Source organism: Phycodurus eques, chromosome 2, assembly GCF_024500275.1.
Source record: "Phycodurus eques isolate BA_2022a chromosome 2, UOR_Pequ_1.1, whole genome shotgun sequence".
Lineage (NCBI taxonomy): Eukaryota > Metazoa > Chordata > Actinopteri > Syngnathiformes > Syngnathidae > Phycodurus > Phycodurus eques.
The window spans coordinates 19,995,491-20,022,707 of NC_084526.1; the positions used below are offsets into that span (position 1 = coordinate 19,995,491).

The following is a 27,217-nucleotide window of genomic DNA, read 5'->3' on the forward strand; positions in this document are numbered from 1 at the left end:
CACCAGCGGTGAGGGATCCCGTCAAGCTGAAGAAGGAATCCTATTGGGCCTGTTTGGCCTGTGGGACTCCGGATGCAGCTGATGGGTACCGGCTGGCCAAGCGGAATGCAGCTTTGGTGGTCGCTGAGGCAAAAACTCGGACATGGGAGGAGTTCGGTGAGGCCATTGAGAACGACTTCCGGACGGCTTCGAGGAAATTCTAGTCCATCATCCGGCGTCTCAGGAGGGGGAAGCAGTGCACCATTAACACTGTGTATAGTGGGGATGGGGCGCTGCTGACCTCGACTCAGGACGTTGTGAGTCGGTGGGGAGAATATTTCGAAGACCTCCTCAATTCCACCGACACGCCTTCCCATGAGGAAGCAGGGTCTGGATTCTCTGAGGCGGGCTGTCCTATCTCTGGGGTTGAGGTCACTGAGGTGGTTAAAAAGCTCCTCGGTGGCAAGGCCCTGGGGGTGGATGAGATTCGCCCGGAGTTCCTAAAGGCTATGGATGTTGTGGGGCTGTCCTGGTTGACACACCTCTGCAACATCGCGTGGACATCGGGAACAGTGCCTCTGGATTGGTAGACTGGGGTGGTGGTCCCCCTTTTAAAAAATGAGGACCAAAGGGTCTGGAAAGGGGATCACACAGAGGGTATGTTCCAACTACAGGGGGATCACACTCCTCAGCCTCCCTGGTAAGGTCTATTCAGGCGTGCTGGCGAGGTGGGTCCTTCAGGAAGTCGAATCTTACATTCAGGAGGAGCAGTGTGGTTTTCGTCCTGGCCGTGGAACAGTGGACCAGCTCTACACCCTCGGCAGTGTCCTCGAGGGTGCATGGGAGTTCGCAAAACCAGTCTACATGTGTTTTGTGGACTTGGAGAAGGCTTTCGACCGTGTCCCTCGGGGTGTCCTGTGGGGGGGTGCTTCGGGAGTATGGGGTGCCGAACGCCCTGATTCGGCACCCCATAGTGATTATTGCAAAGCCTTTTTGCCTATGCCATCTAATGTGGACAAATCATAGCGTTATAATATGTTGACAATTTGGCAAGGTGTGAGGGCCCCTGGAAAGATAAAAAAGAAATTCAGACCCCGGCCCCAGTTTCACCAATCGACAAGAAATTGAGTGGATATGTCTATCATAACTGAATGCATGAAAAAGTCTCAAGAAACCATAACTGAAATAGAAAAGTTGGCCATTTTGATTAGACACAGCCATTTTGGCTGGATTCCAGGGCTTGTACAGTACTTTGACAAACTCTAACCAGGAAATATATCCTTATAGGTGTAGGTTTTTGAGTTACATAGATAATTGTGATCATCGTTATCAGTGGTAAAATATGGCGTCCATGTCTAACGTGAGTTAGTCTGCTATTCCCACCCCTAACTGATACCTGCGTGAAACGATATACACCCACATAAAAGCCAAATATACTGCAAATTGTCCTATTATTACTTCACATTTGCATACAAGTAGTAGAACTGTGTGTTAGACTTTAGGTTAAATCACGCAGATGACGTCTAGCTTGACAAAAATAGCCATGTTCTGTAGTGCTGTAATGCGCCGGTATGGCCTATAGTGGTCAGCCATACGCACATTTTAGCACGGCGATGAAGGATTTCCCAGGGACACGCGTATTCACCCACATCTCGGCCGCTTATTAAAATAGAAGTGTCATTACGCCTGGGACAGATACGCACAGGAGCACATGCACAGGAACACACACACACGAACAGACAGACCCACACAAACACACACACACACTAACGGATCGCTACACTGGCTCACAGTGACACTGTCAGTAATACTCGGCAACTTCCTTCATCCCCTTTGTGTGTGAGAGTGTGTGCTAGCTCATGCAGAATTTTTAATAACCTCTTTTGATTAGCGTCTCCCTCCAGCGGCTTATTTAGGGCTGGATTTGGAGCAGGTTTAAAGGCCACAGCCCCTCCGGGGGTGCGCTCCGTTGCACTTCTACTCAATTCAAACACGATGTCCTTGACACCTCTGTATCCTCTTTCTGTTTTTGCAGTTTTTTTTCTTTGCTGTAGCAGCAACAGATGAGTCTCGGGATGCTTTGGCGGATAAAAAGGGTGGATAGGTGATAAAGTGTACACACCATGGTTTAGAACACACTCCCACCTCCCACTTTCACTCAACAGTTCACTGATCAACATGGAATTTGGTGGACATAACAGGACACACAAAATATTATCAAGGATCCATGCCTGAAATTGGGCAGGAAGTTGTCCATTTTGGTTTGAAGGAGCCATTTTGGGCTCATGCTTTGACTAACTCCAATAGGTAATTTGCCCAAAAGAGTCCAAATCGGAATCAGGTATCCTCGACTGATGGGTGATGCTAAATTGCAAAGGTTTTTTGCTATGCCGTCTAATATGGCTAGAGACCATGTCAAAGTTTTATGATTTTTAAGACTTAGGTGCGAGGGCTCCTGGAAATTAGCCCCAACATCAGTTTCATCAATCAACACAAAATTAGGTTAACATGTCTATTATTGAAGGATGCATGAAAAAAAATTACAAGGACCCATGTCTAAAGTTGAACTGCAAGGAGTCCATTTTGGTTCGAAGCAGCCATTTGCGGTAACTTCCGGGAATAGACACAAATGAGCCCAGATCGGAAGCAGGTATCCTAGAAAGATGGGTGACACTAAATTGCAAAGCCAATTCAAACATGATGTCCTTGACACCTCCGTGTCCTGTTCCCGTTTTGCACTATTTTTCACTACAGCAAAAACAGATGACTAGCGATGCTTTATCGGACATAAAGGGAGGGGTGATTTCTTTAAACCAGCTGTTAACCTATGCGCACCCCCAATTTCCAACCCCCCATTTCCCTTTTTAACTCCACAGAGCCGCTCCAGGCAAGAGGACCCAGAGCAAGCTCGACTGAAACAGAAAGCCAAGGAGGTAAGATCATTACCCTTGACATTTGCCAGACTCGCGTGTATGAATTTTTCATACGCTTGCTACATATGTAATTCCGTTTAACGTCAAATTTAAGAAAAAAGAAGTTGCAGAACTCATTCCTGCCCCATTGACACCCCCACAAAGACTACCATATACATCATTCACTAGCTTTTACCACTTTGACTGTTGCTCTTCATTTTAGTAGAAAAGCTGTCATTTACTGTAGGGGTGTCCAAAGTCAAGCACTGGGAAATTAAAGGAATAAAGTCCATCCATCCATCTTCTGTAGCGTTTGTCCTTACTAGGGTTGTGGGTGTGCTGGAGCTTATCCCAGCTGACTTTAAGCACGTCGAGTGAAACTGAGTTCAGGCAGCATGGTAAGCTTGTTTACCTCACAGTCATGAGATCAAGGTTCACATCTCCACCTACTCCATCTTCGTCCCACATGACAAAAAACATGAGAAAATGTAAAAGTCTTCAATGACCCTAACACTTATGTTTTTAGCATGTGGGAGGAAACCGGAGTACCTGGAGAAAACCCACACAAACGAGGGGAGAACAGGCAAATGCCACACAAGAAGGCCCAGAGCCAAGATTTGAAACCTGAACTTCAGACCTGTGAGGAAGATGTGCTAACTAGTTGACCACCGTGCCAGCATTCTTGTAGCAATACTAATTTTTATTGTTGAAATTTTACTTTTTTCTTTGTACTATTGTTTGTAATTTTTTGAGAAAAGGTTATTGCAAAAATACTAATCAGAATGCTGTTCTTTAACTAATAACAATGCTGTTCTTTAAATATATTTAACTAAGGGTAACTTTATTTCTTTATTTATTCCTTTTTCTCTGCAAAAATATGACTCATCGTAACAATAAACTAACAACCTTTTTCTAGAAATGTTCATAATTATTTAATGTGGTCCTATTACTCCTTCCCTTGTTTGAAAAACTTTTTATACCCTTGATCTACCGCCTTACTTTGTCCCTACTCTGTGCATTTTGAGACAGATTTGTATGCTTTATCACAGCAGGAGCCTTGTGCAAGCGCAAAAAAGGCAAAAAGAAAAAAAAAGAAAAGCGAGTTTACTCTCCAAATAAGCATTTCAGACACAGCGATTTACTCCCTGCATTAACTTTTACAGCTACAAAGGAGTGCAAAGACATATTGTCTCTTGCGTGTAATAGGCTAAAGCGCCACGCAAAGGCGCTTTAATCTGAAGCGGAAGCAGCCGCGTCTCGTCTCATATAGGATTCATTCCCAGCGGAGCTCAGAAAGAAGGCCTCTCTTGTTCATGTTTACGAAAGAGTTCTGTCATAGCTTGGGTTTGTTCTTGTCCTTGTTTACTCCACACTAACTTCTTTCACTCGATGTGGGCAGGAGGATAAAACAAGCAGCTCTCACCTGTTGTTGTTGTCGATGCCAAAATTAAGCAGCACGTGCATTCTTTTAAGTCTTTTATTTATTTTTTTTCTAGTAAAGTTTTGTGCACTTTTCCAAGTCGCACTTCTATAACACGGTGATCAGACAGCATGTGAAGGAGTATTAGGGCCAAGCTGCCAAAGAAAAAAAAAAAAACAAGAAGAAAAAAGTTAGCAAATCACAAAATAAAAAGTTAGAATTTCGAACCTTGATCAGCAAAGTACAGCAAACTTAATACTATACTCAAGCAAGCTTGACAGCCAAAGTTTGAATTCTTGGAGTGTGAGCGCTACTTGCCGTGCTCAAGCACAGTAGGAGAGAGGGGTGCTTAGGCATGCTACGTTACGTGCGAGCAAATGCACAGACATAACATAGACATGTTGTGAAAGTGTTTCGTGTGAAAAAATGAATCCCAAAAATAAATTGCAAAAATAAAATTGGAATTATCAGAAAAAACGACAAAAAGTTAGAATTCAGAACAAAGTACAGCAAATTTGGCAACCCATACCATACTCAAGCTTGCTTCTTGCACTGTACGTTTTTCTCTTTATTTTTATATTTTTTTCTCTTTGTTTTTATTTTTTTCAGAATTTTTAAAAATGCTTTTAATCGTGTAAAGCACATTGAGTTACCTTGTGTAGGAAATGTGTTATATAAATAAATTTGCTTTGCTTCGCATCCAAAATTTGGGTGTTTGGGGAGTGTGAGTGCTCAAGCATGTTAGTAGATGTGTACTTCGGCGCGCACAATGACAGAAAACACAAAAAAACGTGATACAGTCACAAAACTAAAATTATGGTAAAAAAAAGATGGGAAATAAAGTCAGATTGTGCCAAAGAACAGCGAATTCTGGCAATCCTTACCATTCTGAAGCAGGCTTGACACTTACATTTTGGATCCTTGACTCATGTGATACGTGCCAAATTCTATCGAGCACGTTAGTAGAGTCAAGTTAAGTCAAGTTTATTTGTAAAGCCCCTAATAATAAAACAGTCTGTTGTGTGTCGAGTACAGGGGTGTGCAAAGGTGCGCATGATATAGAAAATTTAAACATATAACTTTAAAAACATCAAAAGTTACTGAATCGCAGGAATTAAGTTGTAGTTATAAAACAAAATTTGAAATAAGTCAAATTGCGTCAAAGTACATTGAATATGACGAACAATATATTAAGTTTGGATTCCTTGAATAGTATGAGAGTTGTAAAAATAAAAACCTAAAGAGGCATTTATGCATAAAAAATAATGTACTGTTGTATCATGAAATTAAATTACAAAGTTTTTTCATTGTTCTGTTTTCCCTTTTAAATGCAGCCCTATTATTCCTTTGTATTTTTGTAAAAAACATAACAAAAAAGCCACAAGATCAGGGACTGTGTCTGTATGTGTATTACAGTGTCGTATCATGAAGTGCTAACTACTAACTTAGTGTTAGATACCGTAAATTAGAACTTTTTAATTCACAATTTGAAAAAAGAGCCTTGTTGTTCCTTCGTATAGTCGAAATAACCATAATGACCCAAAATTAGCCTCAGACTCAGGAATGCTGTCATTAAGTTTGCAAAGGTGTGAAAATGTTCTGGTAAATTTTCACAAAGTATTTGGTAATTTTCCAATCGAAGTTAAGATGGCGAATTTTGGAGATATTCCAAAATACAAATTTTCCATGTGTTTTAATGTGAATCAACTGCAAACCACCAAGGGTAATTTCATGGAAAAGTATCATATTCAAGCACAAATATAAACATTTTGTTTTGTCATCAGCAGACATCCATGCAAATAGACAATTCTCTTTGGCCATATGTGAGGGCATTATCGTAATTGAATTGCTAAAACCACACGATGTCTGATGACTACAAAAACCCATGAGTCAAGAGCACTACTAAATCAAGGTACCACTGTACTTGCATGAAATCCAATTGTTTAAATCAGCATTATAGGAAAATATAAACTACATTTAAATTCCTCAGTCTTCCCAATCTTCAATTTTGTTCTTGTTTATTCCCATTAATTTCTCTGGAAAGTTTCCTACTTTAAAAAATCCCAGAATTTTGCAAACCTAGCCGTCATTCATTGTCAAATCATGAGATACTAATGCAATACAATTTTTAAAGCAAAAAATATGAATTCTTTAAGAGGCTCAACATGTAACATGTATTGTAACAACAAAAACTACAACACAAAACTAAACTATTACGTCAATAAATGTATAACAGTAACATTTTCAATTGATTAAAATGAAATAATATACATCGTATTGTATGATTTTTATTGTAACATTCCTACTGTGTTCTCAAAGTATGACTTTTTTGGTTATAAAACTACATGATGCTGCAAATATAGTATGTTAAAATAATATGGATGGATAAATTTACATTAAAATGTAAATTTACGTTTTGCATATTTTTTGTATATGTATATATTTTTTACTGAATTTTTAAAAAACGCTTGTATATTCTTGCACTTTATTTTATTTATTTGCATTTTTGTCATAGTCACGTACCGCTCTCATTGTTATTACTCTGTCATAATAATGTTATTACTGTGTTATATACAGTATATATTTCATTGTGGCCCTTTACGCTACTCCATAGTCAGCGTGGCTGCTGGCCATTGGTCCATTTCTATTTAGAAGCAGCTGTAAGTGTCTTTCTCAAGGGCACCCCGGCATTGTCACCAGGCCAAACCATTTCATTTGGGGGATTTTTCCTTGGCATTGAACTCGTGACCTTCAAAGGCGACGAGCCGCTCACTGCCGGCAACTGGCTGCGCTCGATGTCTTCTGACCCGGACATCGTTTTTTTTCTTCTCTGCCGGTTAAGAGCGTTCACGCACAGATCTTTGCATCTACCCATAAGCCCCGTATATGCAAATGAGGCCGTGTAATAGGCAGCGCGACAGATTCAGAGCCCCGGCGGGGATCCTTGTGATCAAAGTGGATCTCCTCCCTGTTAAGTGGCAGTACGCTCGTCATGTGGATGTGGCCGGATTAGCGCCACACATACACTGACATTATAACAAGCTCCGTTTGGGAAAGATAACATACAGTGTACAGTTGCATTCCGAACGGACCGATGGGTTTACATCTGTGTTGCATTTTTCTTGACAACCTCAAACGTTTACCACATTAACTGAAAAAGGCTTGATGATTTGGCTTTCCTGTCAATCACTGAACTAACGTTTATGTCACGTGTGGGGAGTAGCTGGACCCAAGAGCAGGCGGAGGCAGATGTAAAATGATGAACAGTTTATTGAGGAAAGGTTATGGAGGTGGTCCTGGATGTGTTGGCAGGTGGCAGGCAGTGGACAGAACAGGCGGCTGGCTTGGTGGCAGGAATGACGTGGCTCAGGATCACAGGGGAGCACTGGGAACGAGGAGACACAAGAGTTAACAAGGGAAGCGATGAACAGTATAGCTTACTTGACATAAGGTGGGGCCGTGGTACCGCTAGGAGAGGCTGCAATACTTCGGTGAGGATTTCCGGGAACAGGCAGGCTTATATACACCGGTGGTGATGAGGCTGATTGAAGACAGGTGCTGAAAACCGAGAGGGGAGGGGGGAGAGAGAGGACACAAAGCGCCCTCCCGGCTCCAATAATGGAACTGCAGTTTACAGTACTACAGTACAGAACTGCTTCAAATCTGTGTTACATTTTACTTTACTTTTTTTACTGTAAAAACACAAAAAATCCTTGAAGAGTTTCCTTTGCTGCAAATAAATAATATTGGTTTATCCGGACTGTTTGTAAGAACTGCTTCATATCTCTATCTCATTTTTATTGCCAAACTCAAATATTTAGTACATACCTGTAGACTGAAACATGCTTGAAGGTTTTGCTTTCCTGAAGTTAAGAAAAACTCAAACATTTACTGTATAACAAACACATCCTCCAAGGTTTTGCTTTCTTGCAACTATCTAAACTAATATTTAGTATTTTAATACATTTTGTCGTCCTCTAAATAACTAAAGTAACATTTCTGCAAAGTGCTTCATTTCTGTGTTGCATTGCTCTTGACGAACTCAAACGTTTACTGTATAGCAAAGCAAAGCAAATTTATTCATATAGCGCATTTCATACACAATGTGCTTCACATGATTAAAAGCGTTTAAGAACAAAGGGGAAAAACTAGAGTTAAAACATAGAATACAGTGTACAGTGATTCACAGGAAAGCATGTTTCAGTTGAAAGAGTAAATGTTTGACTTTGTAAAGAAAAATGCAACACAGATGTGAAGCAGTTAGCTGTTAACTAAATATTAGTTTGGTGAGTGCTTAGGAAAGCACTTCTCAGAAACAACGCTCATACAACCACTATACTGCGTTTTTCTACTTCTTTACAGGAATAACACAGTTGATAGACTTCCTTTCATGAATACAATTTGTGAAATAAAATCTATTGTAGGGATTGGGAGCCTTACTGAATATTTTCAAACACGCTGCTTTTATTCTGAACTGTACATACGTATATATGTAACACCCTCGCCCCCCTTCTTTTTGTCGCTTAATGGCCGTCGTTTCTCAGCGCTCGTGCCTCTCCCCGTTTCCATCACCTGGCCGGCTCAAGGCAACAGAGCTGGCTGTTTGTGTCACCGCCGAGTCTGTCGGCAGCTGACACATCTGCGCAAATTTCATCAGGATAATGAAGGCCCGGACACGTTGCCGAGACCCAGACTTTCTTTCCCGGACCACGCGCATACTGTACATACACACACATGGATCATTCACTGCTGTCATGGCGGGGAAATTAAGTTAATATGCGTTATATTCTTGAATAGACGTGTAAACACTCCATTTTTTTGACAGGCAAAGGGGAAAATTCACCATTAAATCTTGATAATTATCTATCTATCTGTCTGTCTGTGTGTTTGTGTGTGTGTGTGTGTGTGTGTGTGTGTGTGTATATACCGGTATTTTTCTGTATGAGTGATCTGAACTCCTTTTATCCTTGCGTGTCATAAAAACCGTAGTTAATAGCTCCTCCTGACGTTTATTAATGATTACTCTCACCTTTCGTATTAATAGGAATAAAGGGGTAAAAAAATGGAACAACAGCTTACAACTTTGTATTTTAAAAATGTCTCCAGTTTTGAAACATTGTTCAATTTTTCTCTTGTATTACATTTTTTTTCCCTCTTAATTTTTCCATGTTTCTTTTGAAGGTGGCCCTAATGCTTATTCATCTCCATGTTAAAATAACCAGAAGGACTCGAAATAAGCCACAAGGTCGGAAAATATGAAGTGAAATCAGTATCAATTCATTAATTGAAAGGAAATTCTGTAATTTTCTCAAATAATTGTACTAGTTTCTTCTTTTTAATACGTTCGTAGTTGGCATTTGTATAACTGAAATAATCAAAAAGACGCAAAATAACTAACCCCTAATGAACTGACTAACCCCAAAGACAGGAAAGTTGAATACAGGTTTTTGTCATCAAATAAAGGGAAAATATGACATTTTGTTTTTGGTCATAATTGTTTCTTCATTTTTAATTTGACCCTGTTAATCCTAAACATAATCAGAATAAACCCTAACCCCCCACACACACAAAATCTGGAAACTTGAAGTGAATACAGTGTTGTACCGTGAAATTAAATTGTGAATTTTTCCTCATAATTGTACTATTTTCTTCTTTTAAATGCAACTCTATTACTCCTTTGCATAATCATAATGACCTGAAATAAATCCAGAAGTCGGTAAATTTGGAACAAGACAAAGTCATATCATGAAATAGCATGCAATTAGTCCTTTACTTTAAGTTGTGGATGCTGAGATGGGGGACGGGGTATTATTTGTGTTTGGAAAGGTGTCTGCTGCATTCAGCACATCCCCAGATCATCTTAATTGATGTAGAAGTGAAATTTGGCAGATTGGTGATGGGTAGTGCTGCCTCCACAATGGAAATTCTCCCTGATTTCTGTCTTTATTGGAACTCATTTTTCTCTTCGGACTTTGGGCTGCAGCCGCTCTCCACTTCATGACATCCTGGCTCCGCTCTCGGTTGTCAGTGTAACAAAATCCGTACTTGGCAGTGGCCTGAAGTGCAGGCGCCAGAGAGAGAAGTGGCTCATTTGCATGAGACAGGACCACCCCTTCAAAAAGGTGAGAATAGGGGGTTTAAAGTGTGCAGTAATTATTGGTCCTTGGTGCATTTTGACGAAAGCTTATCACAGACACTTCAATGGTGAAAAAACATTGCTCCATCTGACTTCTTCTAATGAGATTCAATGCAAAAGCTGTGCAGCTGTACCGAATAAAGTGGCGCCACCACAATCTGAGATCGCAGTAATATTTCAATCCATCCTTCCTTCCATCCAAGTGCTCCGGGCCCCTTTGATACAAGGCGGGAACATGAAAAATTCAGCAAAGGCGCTTTGAGCGAGCGAGACGCTGCCTCACACTCCCGTAGTATCCTCTGAAAAGTTGCCGTATTGTGACAATGATGAACAGAGACGTTAGAACACGACAACGCTCCGGCGTTAGCCTGTCATACGAGTGATTACCGCGCCATGTTACTATGATGTAAGGAGAATGCAACGGTATCATTAAGGGGGCATCCCTCTAATACAGCAGTTCTCAAACCGCAAGCTGTAGCTTGGGGTCTGAAAAATAATTTACAATAAATTATCTAAATTGCCCGTAGGTGTGAATGTCAGTGTGTATGGTTGTTTGTTTGCATGTGCCCTGTGATTGGCTGGCGACCAGTTCAGGGTGTACCCCGCCTCTCGCCCGAAGATTGCTGGGATAGGCTCCAGCACACACCCGACCCTAGTAAGGATAAGCGGAACGGAAGATGAATGATTGTAGTATCATTTAAAAAAGTGCATAACTACATACTGTATGGGGAACAGCTTCTCGGTAAAATAAATAAATTCCTCATCCCTACCTTAGCACAATGCAAACGTCTGATATGATTGTGACGTATTGTAACATAAATCTGAGCACCAGTGCTTGTGATAGCCATGCCTAACAAATGTCATGTTACTGAGTGAAACTGGCTTTGTGGTTGAATTGTCAAAATATTCTGAGGGGGGCACTTCCTCGCAAATTTTGATGACCCCTAACAAATTCCTTCAACATTTGCTGTGCTTTTAAGTATGTGAAAGCCATGAAAGGGATGTTGACCGAAGAATAATAATGATAAAGCATTTTCACAGCACATTAGAAGGAGGAAGACGTTTGGGCAGCATGTTACCTTTATAGAAAAATAACAAAAGTATGCAGATAAGTGCAAATAGGTGAGTTTTTCAGCAATTCGTAAAGTTTTTTTTGTTTTGTTTTTTTTTGGTATTGTTTTTTTTTTTCTCTCTCATCTCTATTCGCTCCCCTCCGGTTTCCCGGGTCCACTGGCAGGCTGCAGACGTGGCGATGATGAATCTGTGGCCGCAACGCATCTCGTGCTGTCGACACGATGATGTATCTCCACTGGCCTTCGCACCCTCCTCCCCACCACGTCCCCAAAGTCTTTCTCTGGCCAAACGCACAGACACGGCGACAACAAACAGGAAGCGAGCTCCGCGATTTGCCCATTGATTTTCACCGCGGGGCATTTTGAAAATAGCCCATGTGACCTTTTGGCCAAACGGTGGAGGAAGAAGAGGCGCTAGACCGACCCTCTCTCTCTCTCGCTCTCTGTGGCTCTCACACGCTGCCGGTGACACGTTTAAATACCAATGCAATTTGAAGCTTTTTTTAATGTAAAAAGCTGTGTAGTAGCAGCTTTATACACGCCTCCAAAGTCCTGCTGTTCCCACCTAAAGCTTATAATATTTATTACACCAACAGGGACCAATGCGAAAAGTTTTTTAAAAAAAATACATTAATATATTTCTGTGGATGGGGATGCATCACTTTACGGGGAAGGCATTATCTGGTTTGCCTTTATTGGCATCCATTTTCCAGAGCGGTTATCCTCAATAGAGTCATGGGTGAGCTGCAGCTTATCGCAGCTGATTTGGGTGAGAGGTAGGGTACAGCTTATACTCGTTGGCAGCCAATCCCAGGGCACACATAAAAAAGTAAGCATTCACACTCACATTCATACCTATTGAGTGGTGACCAGTCCAGGGTCTATATCGCCCCTCGCCTAAAGTCAGCTGGGATAGGCTCCAGATGACCTGTGACCCTAATGACGACATCTACATGTAACACAAGATCTTTAATACTGCACAGGCAGCTTGTTTACAACATACAAGACTGTATATGTGCTGTAGTAGGTGCTGCTGTTTTGGTTAGCAACAGAGTTAAAATGGGCCCTGCAGTTAACTCTTTAATGTCCGTGTGTGAACGACAGCATCAATAAAGTGAGCTAATTAATGATTCTACTGTTTTTTTTATTTTTTTCCCCTTGGGGAAAAGGGAGGTGCCTATTTGAGGGAGAGGTTTATTTCATATGTGGATTGTGGACTCAGCCAAGATGTCTGTTAGACCAGAGGTTCTCAAGCTTTTTGGGTCCAGGCATCCATTATTGGGGAGAACTTTTTCTCTTCATAATCCTGACGACACTCAAACATAACTACCACGTGTGCCCACCAAATGACATCCATCCATCCATTTTCTGTACCGCTTATCCTCACTAGAGTCGCAGGCGCGCTGGAGCCTATCCCAGCTTTATTAATCTACCATGCACATTTTTGGAATGTGGGAGGAAACCGGAGTACCTGGAGAAAACCCACACAGGCACAGGGAGAACATGCAAACTCCACACAGGCGGGGCTGGGATTTGAACCCCGGTCCTCAGAACTGTGAGGCAGATGTGCTAACCGGTCGATCACCGTGGTCGCCTTAAATAAGAAATGATAGATAATAATAAAAAGAAAATTAACCCAAAGAAAATTTACTTTACCAAGGGCTAACTGAATCAATATTCTATTACAAACTGCAATCACGAATTGCAACTTAATGGAAGCAAAAACAATTAAGGCATAAAACGCAATAACATATGCTGTAAGCACCGACTTTTTATTTGAAAATCTCCGTCACTATAGTGAATCGTTAAAGATGGGTACGTCGCCGTTGTTCTGCTTGACCATTGGTCAGTCGTGCAAGTTCACAAACTGCAAAGAACTTAACAGTTTTCATTCCCCTCTCTATTTACTCTCGGCTTTAAAAAAAAAAAAAAAGTTGAAGTCAAGGCACCTGCTACAACGATTGTAAAAAGTGCCTTACCGTGACACACCACCTCTCTGCCAATGTGCTTATAGGGCCAACTTCAAAATAAAAGGTTCATTTATTACTACATTGGACATCAATGCCATATTGTTAAATTGGCCCCTTAATGAAGACTTAACCATATGGTCACCCCCTGCTGACTGCTGCATATGAAGCACTTTTCATATGCAGCAGTGCCCGCATTTTAAATGTAAAAATCGCAGAAGATCAGGCTCATATAATTGTGGCAGCCAAAATCACAATCACGATTAACATTTGATTAATTGTGCAGCCCTAATAAGGACTGTAGATCCACAAAAAAGTCTCAAGAAACTATGCTCAAAAAGACATGGGAACTCTGCCCTTTTTATCTCAGGTGCTCATTATATTATCATTTTATAGATACGTTTTGTGGGTGAATAAAGTATCGATCATTTTAGGCTGTAGTTGGCCTTCAAAGAGGAACTTTGATTGTTACCAAATTTCATCCACGTATACAAGACAGCTGGGCGATGCTAATTTGTAAACCACTTGAGTTTTCAACATTGTGTGTGGGCAGAGAAAGGCAACAAAGTTTGGTGACTTGCCATGAAACAGTATATCTTTTTTGGCGGGGGGAATTCAACACCCAGAGCCCTTAACAAGTAATTTGATAGGCATGTCTGTCATTAATATCCATCCATCCATTTTCTACCGCTTAACCGAGGTTGGGTCGCAGGGGCAGTAGCTTTAGCAGGGACGCCCAGACTTTCCTCTCCCCAGCCACTTCATCCAGCTCTTCCGGGGGGATCCCGAGGCGTTCCCAGGCCAGCCGAAGGATGTAGTCTCTCCAGCGTGTCCTGGGTCTCCTCCCGGTGGGACGTGCCCGGAACACCTCACCAGGGAGGCGTCCGGGAGGCATCCGAATCAGATGCCCCAGCCACCTCATCTGGCTCCTCTCGATGTGGAGGAGCAGCGGCTCTACTCCGAGATCCTCCCGGATGACCGAGCTTCTCACCCTATCTCTAAGGGAGAGCCCGGACACCCTGCGGAGGAAACTCGTTTCGGCCGCTTGTATCCGGGTTTGTTAACTGTCATTAATAACCCCCCAAAAACTCTGAAGAAGCTATGACGAAAAATACACAAGGAGTATTTTGTGTCAACGTGTTAAGTATTAAGTACAAAGGGTTGAACATGACAAGGTGTTGTTCAAAAACCAGCAGTGAGCCCACTCAAAACTTCCCTAACAAACCAAGGTACTCATCACTGATGGCTCAGTCCACGGAGAGTCCATCCTCCTCTCTCCTCTATTCTTTTTTGCCCACAGTCATTCCTGTGTGTGAGACTCTCTCTCTTGGAGGCCTTTGTCGGAATAATTCTCCTCAAGTGTTATCTTCCCCGAGGTGCCCTGGAGCTTCCTTTTGTCCATTTTGAATCACCAGCGAGGCTTGAAATGCCTTGAACCTCCACCGCTGAGTTAATTCTGGCCTGGCTCAACTTCCAGGCCTCTCATTTTAAATCGCTCTGCTGTTTATATGTTAGAGTCCACAAATTGGCACTATTATTACAGTGACTTATGCCCGACATTAACATTTAACCTCATTGCGCACGTAATAACAAGGCATGTTTTATTATTATTGTTATTTTTAAAATCCGCTTAATGTTCTTCATTTGGCCCTGCATCCCTCCATAAGTGACCAGGTCAGCACAATCCCGGATCGGATCCCACCCACGCCATCGACCCCCGTCGGGCAATTGGCCTCGCTCCTCAAGAGGTGAGAAGCTCCAGCGTGTCAAAGGACAACGCGTCAGCCCCTGTTGTTTTGTTCTTCCTTGTATTAAGTCGGTTATATGCACAAGTTCATGAGCTCTCCTCCTCTGGCCCGGCAGAAGACTGCTCAGCGCTCTCTCTCCCGCTAGGCATGCCTGGGGCAGGAGGGCCCAAACACAGGCTGCCCTCCTCCTCCTCCTCCATCCTCAATCCTCTTCCTCCTCCTCACTCTCTGTACTGACTTTCAAAGAGTAGTCCTTTTGTTTCGCATGTCCCACTTCATGGATTGTATATTCTGGCCTCATTGATACATGTTGTACCTTCCCCTAGCCCCATAAATGGATGGATAATGCTTTATAATTTTTTATAGGTCAAACTCAATTTAGGATGCTAGTCAATTAGTTGGGATATCAAAGCATTTTTTTTCCCCCACGCCTTTTTCAAATGCCGCATATACAGTGGTATCTTGTCTTACGAGTTTAATTTGTTCTGTGACAAGTATCACACTTCAACTCAACTTCCCCCATTGAATCGAAAGAAAATGGCACTAATGTATACAAATATACAGTACCATTTGAAACAGTTCACAGATGTGTTAATACGTCTAATAATATGTCTGTGGCATGCTTTTGTCAAAATACCCCAAGGATTAAGAATTACAGTACATTTTAAACCCCCTTTTTTTTCTTTTTGAGGGTGTAGTCCTGGCTCATGCAAATGAGCTACTGTTCACCCACTCCTGTGTACTTCTGGGCCAATGGTGTGTAGGGTTTTTGTTACCATGACAAAGACAGCGACATTTTGTGCATAACCAGCTCAGTGTCAGAAGAGAAAAGTGAGACCCAATAGATGTCTGTTGTCACTGGTAGAGGCAGCACTTTGTCACTAAGCCACTGAATTCCACGTCAATTAGTTTTAGCTGATCTGTACATGTGGTGCATGCAACAGGCACATCGGCAAACATGAATACCCACCAGGCCATCACCCCAAGCAAACATTGTTTGCCGCTTATCAAAGGCTAATGCTGATAACGCTGATAGTCGGATACGAACTGCAAAGCTCACGCCAGAGCCCAGAAAGAGGATCGGGTTGTATTTTCACTGGTGGAGCCAGCCCCCCCTTCCCTCTCAGCTGGGTGGCGTGTGGTCCTCTGCCCCCATTGTGCTGCACAGCAATTCCAGGACACCTCTGACTTTTGTTGTAAATACGAGACGGTGTCAATTCACTGTGTCCGTGTGTCCGCAGACACACAACACTGGGAGTCAGTCGCTTGGTGTAGGGGCACTCCCTAATTGTTATAAATAACGCTTATGACTTTGCAAACTTCTTGAGATGTCCTCTCACTTGCACTCTGTTTCTTTAGCTGTTTAGAATTTACTTAGCCACTCCCAATGCATTCCAGTTGTCCAGCCGGCTCCACCTTGTCCTGCTTTCTTCCCCTCCTGTCCGTGTCCTGTCTTGTCTTGTGCTATCCTCAATTGTCCTGTTCTACCCTCACAGGGTGTAGCACAAGTCTTCTTCTTTTCCTTTCGGCTTGTCCCGTTAGGGGTCGCCACAGCGTGTTATCCTTTTACATGTAAGCCTATCTCCTGCATCTTCCTCTCTGACACCAACTGCCCTCGTCTCTTCCCTCACTACATCCAATGTTGGACAGTTAAACTGTTCAGACGTAAAATGGATACAGAGTCTCCATTCTGCTTCACCTAGCAACCGAACAGGACAGGTTAAAAAAATAAATAAATAACATAAAAACAATATCGCTGGCACAATCTTGTTCACTCCGGAGACATTTCACCCTGATTTCTTGTATGTTTGAATCCGAAAGCTAGTTAATTTTTTAGAGCTGTTTCTTGTTTTGTGATAACGTCGCGCAGGCACCTCAGGCATTCCTACGGTTGTGGCTAGCTCTCTAGTATTGCTAAACACGGTGCAGAGCCACTCCTATAAAGCACGAATCATCGGCTCCATGGCGGCTTCGTCGGCAGATTATTAAATCCAATAACGCATACATGACGGCATTGAACGGCAGTGCTGAACGCCCCTGGAGTCAACGAGATTGTACAGCGCGGGCAGCTCCATGGCTCTGCACAATGTTTAACAACACCAGCTAGCTAGCAACTCTAACAAGGAATCACAGATCTAGGTTCAACATGCTGATGAAAGGTGACCAACTTTCTATGTAATTTTGTAGTTGGTTATTTGTTTCTGCTAACATTTTTTATAATGCAAAGTATTCTATGGTAGGATTTAACCATTGATTAATATTGGTGGCTTGTTTATCTTTCCAGTTTAATAATATTATTTTCTTAGCGATAGCTAAAGTAACAAGTATTAATTTTAAATACTTTTGGGGGCGGTTGATTATAAATCCCAGAGTATGCACAATATTGTAGGTAGTGGAATCCTGCAGTTAAAAACAGGAGAGAGTTTTTGTGTAATTGTCCAAAAGCGCTCGACCAGTGTGCATTCACACATAGCATGAAAATACTGTAGGTGTCTGGAGTATTTTTAGTGCATTGCGTGCATATATTAGACTCAGAAAAGCCCATTTTGTACTGCAATAATTAATGTCTTCTATGGAGTACTTTAAACCGTACAAGTTACAGTCATCCTGAATGTATTGTTACAGATCTGTATTTGGTAGTGAAATGTCTTTTTCCCATTTCGCAATTGGTATGTGCATTGAATTTGGACTGTATTTATTTATTAATTCATCAACTTTTGAGAAGTTTTTTTGCTTGCTCCATTTTTTTCCTACACTTCACTCAAGCAGCAGCATACCTGAAGCTTGCTTGTAACAAATTTCTGCTCGTGATGCGAAGCAAGAAAAATTGCTTAGCAATGCCTCATAACTCGGAAAACCTAAGTTGGGGGACTTATAAGAGCACAGTCTCTTTGTATTTGTTGGTTTGTTGTCGTCTTGTGGTCTTGAACTTGAGATTTGTCCCTTCTTCTTCTTCACCTCAAGTCATGTTTTAAGAACGAGAAGAGAGAAAGAACAACTCTTCTGGCTTCTTTTTAAAAGTACCTTTGGTGCTCCCGTGTGTGTGTGTGTGTGTGTGTTTTCCTCTATTACAAAAGTGCTGTAATGAGAAGGAAAACAAGAGATTTTTCTTTTCTTTTTTTTTTTTGCCTCAGAGGGAGATAGCGACACGTCTCCTCGCCTGTGAGCTTCACTTTTGTCTTCGCGGCATTCCAAGCCCTCCTTGGGAAGCACAAGCGACAGGGGAATTGGGCGCACACAAGCGACGCTGATGGCGAGGTGCCAGGGATGCGTTTCAATTAAGAAATAGGGGCTACGTTCACCTTGCAAAATCCTCCTCCCTGTAATTCTGACCTCGTACCAACTCTTGTTCCATCTTTGCTTTGTGGTTGAATCCCAAGGTGTCGTCACTGCAGGCATCCATGTGTGTGGGGGGGGGGGGGAGGGGGGAGGACAAGAGCGCGCCGGCATCGGGCCTGCGTGTTTCTATTAGATTGTCATGTTGGGCTAATTAGAGAGCGGCAACATGATTCACCTTGTTAATTAGGAGCGCTTGCACACCACGTGCCCACCCCGGGGGCCGCAAAGAGAGAGAGAGAGGCTCAGAGGCTGCTTAGTCGCCCGCCTGCCGCCTACGAAGATTCCACCCCCCGCACCCCCCCCCCCTTTCTCATCTACCTCCTGCTTCTTTTTTTTTTTTATTTTGAAATGAATAAATCATCGGCATCGCCCTCTCTCCGCAAGTATGAAAGTGTGAGTTTTCTTCTTTCCTGGATGCAAATTAGACGTGATCAATAGGAGAGAGAGAGAGAGAGAGCGAGGGCGGTGGGTGAGCGTTGAAACTGAGAAAAAAAGGGGTGGGGAAAAAAGGCTGACTGTTTGACGACGAAGCGAAGAGACGACATGGAAGGACATTTTAAGTTGGAAATTCTCCTTACATCAGCAATAATTTTAATGATCTCGGAATGGGCTCAACACCTCCCTCTTGGTGCCTCAGCAGGTCATGCAAATGTTAGTAAAAACAGTCCTTACTGGGGTGCACACATGTGGATAATCGGTACAATTTTGAGTCAGATTCACTCCCATACGGTTAAAGTCAGCAAATGTCTCTAAAAATTGTCGTGTGGTGCGGGGTGGATCCCCTGTGGCACCATTCTCCCTCTTGCAGGACAGGTACTACAATAAGTGATCTGATTTTGAGCCTAATTCCTCCCAACCAAATTCAGGCTCTATTGTCGGATGTCTCAAAAAAATTGGATGCCTCTGAGAGATAATCCCGAGTGATTTTCCTGTGGTGTGGGATGGATGCCCTGTTGCGCAATGCTGCCTCTCACAAGTCAGTCTGGGTACTATGTAAGACTTCTGGTTATAGGGAGGAGGCTCGTGATTGGGGATGGAAATATTGCTAAAGCCGACACTCAATCAGACATATATTTAATCCGATTTACTACTTCCATTCAACGTTATGATTTTCGAATGTTTCTGATATAGATTTATCCTGTGGTATTGGGTGGATTCCCATGTGGGCGTATCACGGGTACTGTGCCAGATTTATTGTTTGGGACACATAACTGTCGGTGGATATATCGTTAAGGTACAGTGGAACCCCAATAGAACAGACTAATAAGGGCGTGGGGTCGTACAATATAACAGATTGTCCGTTACATTGAAGCACTTTTTTTTTTTTTTTCGTGGCCTAAAACGCCCAGTACAGTACAAAGTTATGTATTGCTTGAAAATGTTTAAAAGTTTCACATTTTATTCAAACTTACCACGCCGGTATACTTGGTCATGATTACATTAACGCACAGTACTTATCAGAGGCGAGTCGCTTTCATGAGCCACAAAAAAATGTGTGTGCTTCCTAGTTCCAAATCCACTGCCAAAGGCGACCGGCTTGACAAAAAAAAAAAAATGTGACAGTACCAAAAATAGCATGTTCCAGACTCCAAAGACTTGTTTTGTATTCCTCAGAGTTAACACTGCAGCCATGCCGTTCTCTCTCTGCCAGCACTCGATGCACAGTAGACAACAAATCATAATCGATAATAATAATAATCATCGATGGCCGCCACGTCAATCCCGCACATTCAACATGGCTGCCATGTAGGCACGGGAGGCACAGTTTTTGGATTTGGATTTAGTCATATTGTATATCTGTAAACCGGAAATATGTCAGCCCCATTCTCTGCCTGCATTGCGCCACAGCCCCAGGAAACAACAGCGGCCAATTGTGGAATTTAAAGACTTTGTCAATGGCAGTTTTAGTGATTGTTAAGTCCCGACAGTCTGTTTTAGCCGATATACTGTTATATCGGGGTCCGTTTTATCGAGGGCATATATATATGCCCCTCCTTGAGCCGTCACCTTATCGTGGTGGAGGGGTTTGTGTGTCCCAATTAGGGTTGGGCATCGAAAATTGAGAACCAATTTGAACCGGGACTAACCTTCCGGTTCTCCCGGAACCGTTCAAATTAAAACATTTCGGTTCCCAGGTTCGATGCTTAGTCCTGCAGCCGCGAAGAAGAAGTGCCGAAAAACAGCAAAGACGCGGCCTAAATCAACGAAGAAGAACGCGCACAATGACGTGCTTGTGCCCAATGGCGGCGGCAGCGAGCAAAAGTGTCTCTTAACTTTGTTAAAATGAATGACCAGTTGCCTCAGTGCAACACTTGGAATAAGATTATATTGTGCAAAGGAGGCTTTCACGATGTGTAGCATCTGACGCGCTCTGAGCCTCAGCTTACACAACGCGGAGCTTCAGTGAAGTTAACTCTCAGTCAACTGGGTGAGTGAATACGTCTATACGTCTGTCAACATTGAGACAGCTAACGAGGTAAATGATTGCTTGCACTTTTGCACTGATGTTTTTTAGTGTTTATTTTAGTCTTCAAAGTAACGTAAGCGCCGATGACAAAAAAAAAAAAAAGCTTAATTTAACATTGGGCTGAAACTTCACCGTAGCAACTTTACATCACGATGAATTTGGACAAAATTCACATAAACTCTCACAGTATCACAAACACTAACCTTGTGACTCATCGGTGGGAAGGGAAAGGAATGAGCGTTTTATAGCATTTGGTTGCATCCATTTAAAAAATACAAATTCACCGGTGCCGTGTGAAGTTACTTTTTGTGCCAAAATGCTGATAATAATACCCTTCAAAATAAAAGGCTACAAGCTTAAGGAAGTCAAGTTAAAACTTAAATAAACTATTTGACGTGATGAAACAGTCCCAAATAAATATAGCATTGTTAAAATAGTTAACTTTTAGCTGAAACATTCATTAATGAATATTAAGTTAATTGGGTTGATTCCACACACATTGCCTTTTAGTTGATAGGGTTGATATTGATACTGGTTAATCAAGAAGCTCGAGTCAAATGTTAATTTTAGTCTATGCTGCGGGCTGCTAAGAAAATGGATGTTCGTAATTTGGACACCCTTTATTTAAACCATGCAAACTTTTTCGACCCAGTCTCCTAAAAGAATCTGAATCGAGAATCGTTTAGAACCGGAATTGAAATAAGAAACCGGAATCGGAACCAGAATCGCTCAAATTAAAACGTGGGCAATCACAGTCTTGGACACTCGGGTGAAGGGAGGGGCAGACCTGTCAACTGATCACCACCTGGTGGTGAGTTGGCTCCGATGGTGGAGGAAGATGCCGGTCTGACCTGGCAGGCCCAAACGTATAGTGTTGGTCTGCTGGGAATGTCTGGCAGAATCCCCTGTCAGAAGGTCAGTTCCGTCCTGGGGGAGGCAGGGGACATTGAGTCTGAGTGTACCATGTTCCGCGCCTCCATTGCTGAGGTGGCCGACCGGAGCTGTGGCCGCAAGGTGGTAGGTGCCTGTCATGGCGGCAATCCCCGAACCTGTTGGTGGACACCAGCGGTGAGGGATGCCATCAAGCTGAAGGAGGAGTCCTATCGAGCCTTTTTGGCCTGTGGGACTCCTGCAGCAGCTGATGGGTAACGGATGGCCAAGCGGAATGCAGGTTTGGAGGTCACTGAGGCAAAAAGTCCATGGAGAACGACTTCCGGACGGCTTTGAAGAAATTCTGGTTCACCATCCGGCATCTCAGGAGGGGGAAGCAGTGCACCATCAACACCGTGTATGGTGGGGATGGGGCACTGCTGACCTCGACTCTGGACGTTGTGAGTCAGTGAGGAGAATACTTCAAAGACCTCCTCAATTCCACCGACTACAGGGGGATCACACTTCTCAGCCTCCCTGGTAAGGTCTATTCAGGGGTGCTGAAAAGGAGGGTCCATCAGGAAGTTGAATATCAGATTCAGGAGGAGCAGTGTGGTTTTCGTCCTCGCCGTGGAACAGTGGACAGGCTCTACACCGTCGGCAGGGTCCTCGAGGGTGCATGGGAGTTTGCCCAGCCAGTCTACATGTGTTTTGTGGACTTGGAGAAGTTGTTCGACAGTGTCCCTCGGGAGTCCTGTGGGGGGTGCTTCGGGAGTATGGGGTACCGTACCCACTGATACGGGCTGTTCGGTCCCTCTACTACCAGTGTCAGAGTTTGGTCCGCATTGCCGGCAGTAAGTCTGATTCATTTCCATTGACTGTTGGACTCTGCCAAGGCTGCCTTTTGGCACCGATTCTGTTCATAACTTTTACGGGCAGAATTTCTAGGCACAGCCGAGGCGTAGAGGAGGTCCGGGTTTGTGGCCTCAATATTGCATCTCTGCTTTTTGCAGATTCTGTAGTTCCGCTGGTTTCACCAACCCGTGGTCTCCAACTCTCACTTGAGCGGGTCTTGTTCACCAGTGAGGGAAGAATGGGGCGGGAGATTGACAAGCAGATCGGTGCAGCGTCTGCAGTGGTGCAGACTTTGTATCAATCTGATGTGGTGAAGAAGGAGCTAACCCGAAAGGCGAAGCTCTCTATTTACCGTTCGATCTATGTTCCTACCATCACCTATGGTCACAAACTGTGGGTCGTGACCGAAAGAACAAGATCCCGGATACAAGCGGCTGAAATATGTTTCCTCTGTAGGGTGTCCGGGCGTTCCCTTAGAGATAGGGTGAGACGCTCGGTCATACAGGAGGGGCTCAGAGTAGTGCCGCTGCTCCTCCGGAATTAAGAGGAGCAGGTTGAGGTGGCTCTGGCATCTGATTAGGATGCCTTCTGGACGCCTCCCTGGTGAGGTGTTCTGGGCACATCCTGCCTCGAGGAGACCCCGGGACGACCCAGGACACGCTAGAAAGTCTCCTGGCTGGCCTGGGAATGCCTCAGGGTCCCCCCAGAAGAGCTGGATGAAGTGGCTGGGGAAAGGGAAGTCTTGGCTTCCCTGCTAAAGCTACTGCCACCGCGACCAGACCTCGGATAAGCGGAGGAAAATGGAAGGATGGATATGTGTGTGTGTGTGTGTGTGTGTGTGTGTGTGTGTGTGTATATATATATATATATATATATAATTTATATATGGCGGCACGGTGGACGACTGGTTAGAGCGTCAGCCACACAGTTCTGAGGACCGGGGTTCAATCCCCGGCCCCGCCTGTGTGGAGTTTGCATGTTCTCCCCGTGCCTGCGTGGGTTTTCTCCGGGCACTCCGGTTTCCTCCCACATCCCAAAAACATGCATGAATTGGAGACCCTAAATTGCCCGTAGGTGTGAATGTGAGTGCGAATGGTCGTTTGTTCGTATGTGCCCTGCGATTGGCTGGCAACCGGTTCAGGGTGTACCCCGCCTACTGCCCGATGACAGCTGGGATAGGCTCCAGCACGCCCGCGACCCTAGTGAGGAGAAGCGGCTCAGAAAATGGACGAATGGATATATATATATATATATATATATATATATATATATATATATATATATATATATATATACACGCACACACACACACACAGTGGTTATTCAGACCCCCTTAAATTTTTCACTCTTTGTTATATTGCAGCCATTTGCTAAAATAATTGAAGTTCATTTTCCCCCCTCATTAATGTACACACAGCACCCCATATTGACAGAAAAAAACGGAGTTGTTAAAATTTTTGCTGATTTATTAGCTATTTTCGGGTGAGAGGCGGGCTACACCCTGAACTGGTCGCCAGAAAATCGCAGGGCACATATAAAAACAAATAATCATTCGTAATCACATTCACAGTGACGGGTAATTTACAGTCTTCAATTAACCTACCATGCATGTTTTTGGGAGGTGGGAGGAAACCAAAGTACCCAGAGAAAACCCACACAGGCACGAGAAGAAGATGCAAGCTCCACACAGGCGAGGCCAGATTTGAACTCGGGTCCACAGAACTGTGAGGCAGATGTGCTAACCAGTCTCCACTGTGCGAGACAAAATGAGAAAAAAAATCCAGAAAATCACATTGTATGATTTTTAAAGAATTTATTAGCCAATTATGGTGGATATAAGTACAAACGAGCAAGATTTCTGGCGCTCACAGACCTGTAACTTCTTCTTGAAGAGGCTCCTTTGTCCTCCACTCGTTACCTGAATTAATGTCAACTGTTTGAACTCATTATCAGTATAAAAGACATCTATCCACAACCTCAAACAGTCACACTCCAAACTCCACTATGGCCAAGACCAAAGAGCTGTCAAACGACACCAGAAATCAACTGTGGGAGCAATTATTAGAAAATGGAAGATATACAAGACCACTGATAATCTCCCTCAATCTGGGGCGCCACGCAAGATCTCTCCCCGTGGGGTCAAAATTATCACAAAATCGTGAGCAAAAATCCCAGAATCACACGGGGGGACCTTGTAAATGACCTGCAGAGAGCTGGGACCAAAGTAACAAAGGCTACAATCAGTAACACACTACGCCGCTAGGGACTCCAATCGTACTGTGCCAGACGTGTCCCCCTGCTTAAGCCAGTACATGTCCAGGCCCATCTGAAGTTTGCCAGAGAGCATTTGGATGATCCAGAAGAGGATTGGGAGAAAGTCATATGGTCAGATGAAACCAAAATAGAAATCTTTGGTAAAAACTCAACTTGCCGTGTTTGATTGAGAAAGAATGCTGAGTTGCATCCAAAGAACAGCATACCTACTGTGAAGCATGGGGGTGGAGACATCATGCTTTGGGTTTTTCTGCAAAGGGACCAGGAGGACTGATCCGTGTAAAGGAAAGAATGAATGGGGCCATATATCGTGAGATTTTGAGTGAAAACCTTCCATCAGCAAGGGCATTGAATATGAAACGTGGCTCGTTGTTTCAGCATGGCAATGATCCCAAACACACCACCCGGGCAACGAAGGAGTGGCTTCGTAAAAAGCATTTCAAGGTCCTGGAGTGGCCTTGCGCGTCTCCAAATCTCAACCCCATAGAAAATCTTTGGAGAGAGTTGAAAGTCTGTGTTGCCCAGCGACAGCCCGAAAACATCACTGCTTTCGAGGAGATTTGCATGGAGGAATGAGCCAAAAATACCAGCAACAGTGTGTGAAAACCTTGTGAAGACTTAAAGAATGTTTGACTTCTGTCATTGCCAACAAAGGGTATATAACAAAGTATTGAGATGAACTTTTGTTATTGACTAAATACTTATTTTCCACCATAATTTGCTAATACATTATTTCGAAATCAGACAGTGATTTTCTGGATTTTAATTTTTTTTCTCATGTTGTCTCTCATAGGTGAGGTATACCTATGATGAACAGGCTTCTCTCATCTTTTTAAGTGGGAGAACTTGCACAATTGGTGGCATACTAAATACTTTTTTGCCCCACTGTGTGTGTGTTTATATATATATATATATATATATTGACGAGACCAGGAAAAACTTCTTATTTTGCCTTATTGTACTCTTCAGAGTCTTTCAAATTGCTTAATTTATGTTAAAATCCCCCAAATTCTGCGGGAGACCCCCCCCCCCCCTAAAATGGCTTCTTTTTTTGGTCACCTATTTCATGCCTTAGGTGTTTGCATGTCTGATATATACACACACACACGTGTGTGTATATATATATATATATAACTTATATATATATATATATATATATATATAATAAAAATATATATATATCCTCTGTACATGGAAACGGGGGGGGGGGGGGTGGGGGGGGGGGAGAAATGATGGGTAAATTTGGTATCCAGGAAAGGAACTTAGACAGAGAGATGGCGGTAGACTTTGCAAAAAGGATGGAAATCGCTGTAGTGAACACTTTCTTCCGGAAGAGGCAGGAACATAGGGTGACCTACAAGAGCGGAGGTAGAAACACGCAGATGGATTACATTTTGTGCAGACGATGTAATCTGAAGGAGGTTACTGACTGTAAGGCGGTGGTATGGGAGAGTGTCGCTAGACAGCATTGGATGGTGGTGTGTAAGATGACTCCGGTGGTGGGGAGGAAGATTAAGAAGACAAAAGCAGAACGGAGTACCATGTGGTGGAAGCTAAGAAAGAAAGAGTGCTGTGCGGCTTTTCGAAAAAAAGGTCAGACAAGCTCCCGGCGGAACTTGTCTTCTTCCAGAAGAGTTGAACCACTATAGCCAAGGTGATCCGAGAAACAGGCAGGAGAGTACTTGGTGTATCTTCTGGTAGGAAAGGGGAAAAGGAGACTTGGTGGTGTAACCTCAAAGTACAGGAAATCATACAAGGAAAGAGGTTAGCTAAGAAGAAGTGGGACACTGAGAGGACAGAGGAGAGGCGAAACGAATACATTGAGATGCGACGTAGGGCAAAGGTAGGGCAAAGGTAGAGGTTGCAAAGGCCAAACAAGAGGCATATGATGACATGTATGGCAGGTTGGACACTAAAGAAGGAGAAAGGGATCTATATAGGCTGGCCAGACAGAGGGATAGAGATGGGAAGGATGTGCAGCAGGTTAGGGTGATTAAGGATAGAGATGGAAATGTGTTGACTGGTGCCAGTAGTGTGCTGGATAGATGTAAAGAATACTTTGAGGAGTTGATGAATGAGGAAAATGAGAGTGGAAGAGTTGAGAATGGAAGAGTAGAGGAGCCAAGTGTGGTGGACCAGGAAGTGGGAATGATTAGTAAGGGGGAGTTAGAAAGGCA

At 43.3% G+C, this 27,217-nt stretch overlaps 1 protein-coding gene across 3 annotated transcripts in view; it reads left to right on the forward strand.

Annotated features, from left to right (window-relative positions):
• The window catches only part of LOC133397930 (transcription initiation factor TFIID subunit 4-like), a 222,886-nt gene that overhangs the window by 122,106 nt on the left and 73,563 nt on the right, over window positions 1-27,217 (forward strand). For all 3 annotated transcript variants that reach the window (XM_061669390.1, XM_061669398.1, XM_061669408.1), the window contains one exon: window positions 2,856-2,912. In XM_061669390.1, the coding sequence (XP_061525374.1) occupies window positions 2,856-2,912 (57 nt within the window). The remainder of the gene's footprint in view (window positions 1-2,855; window positions 2,913-27,217) is intronic.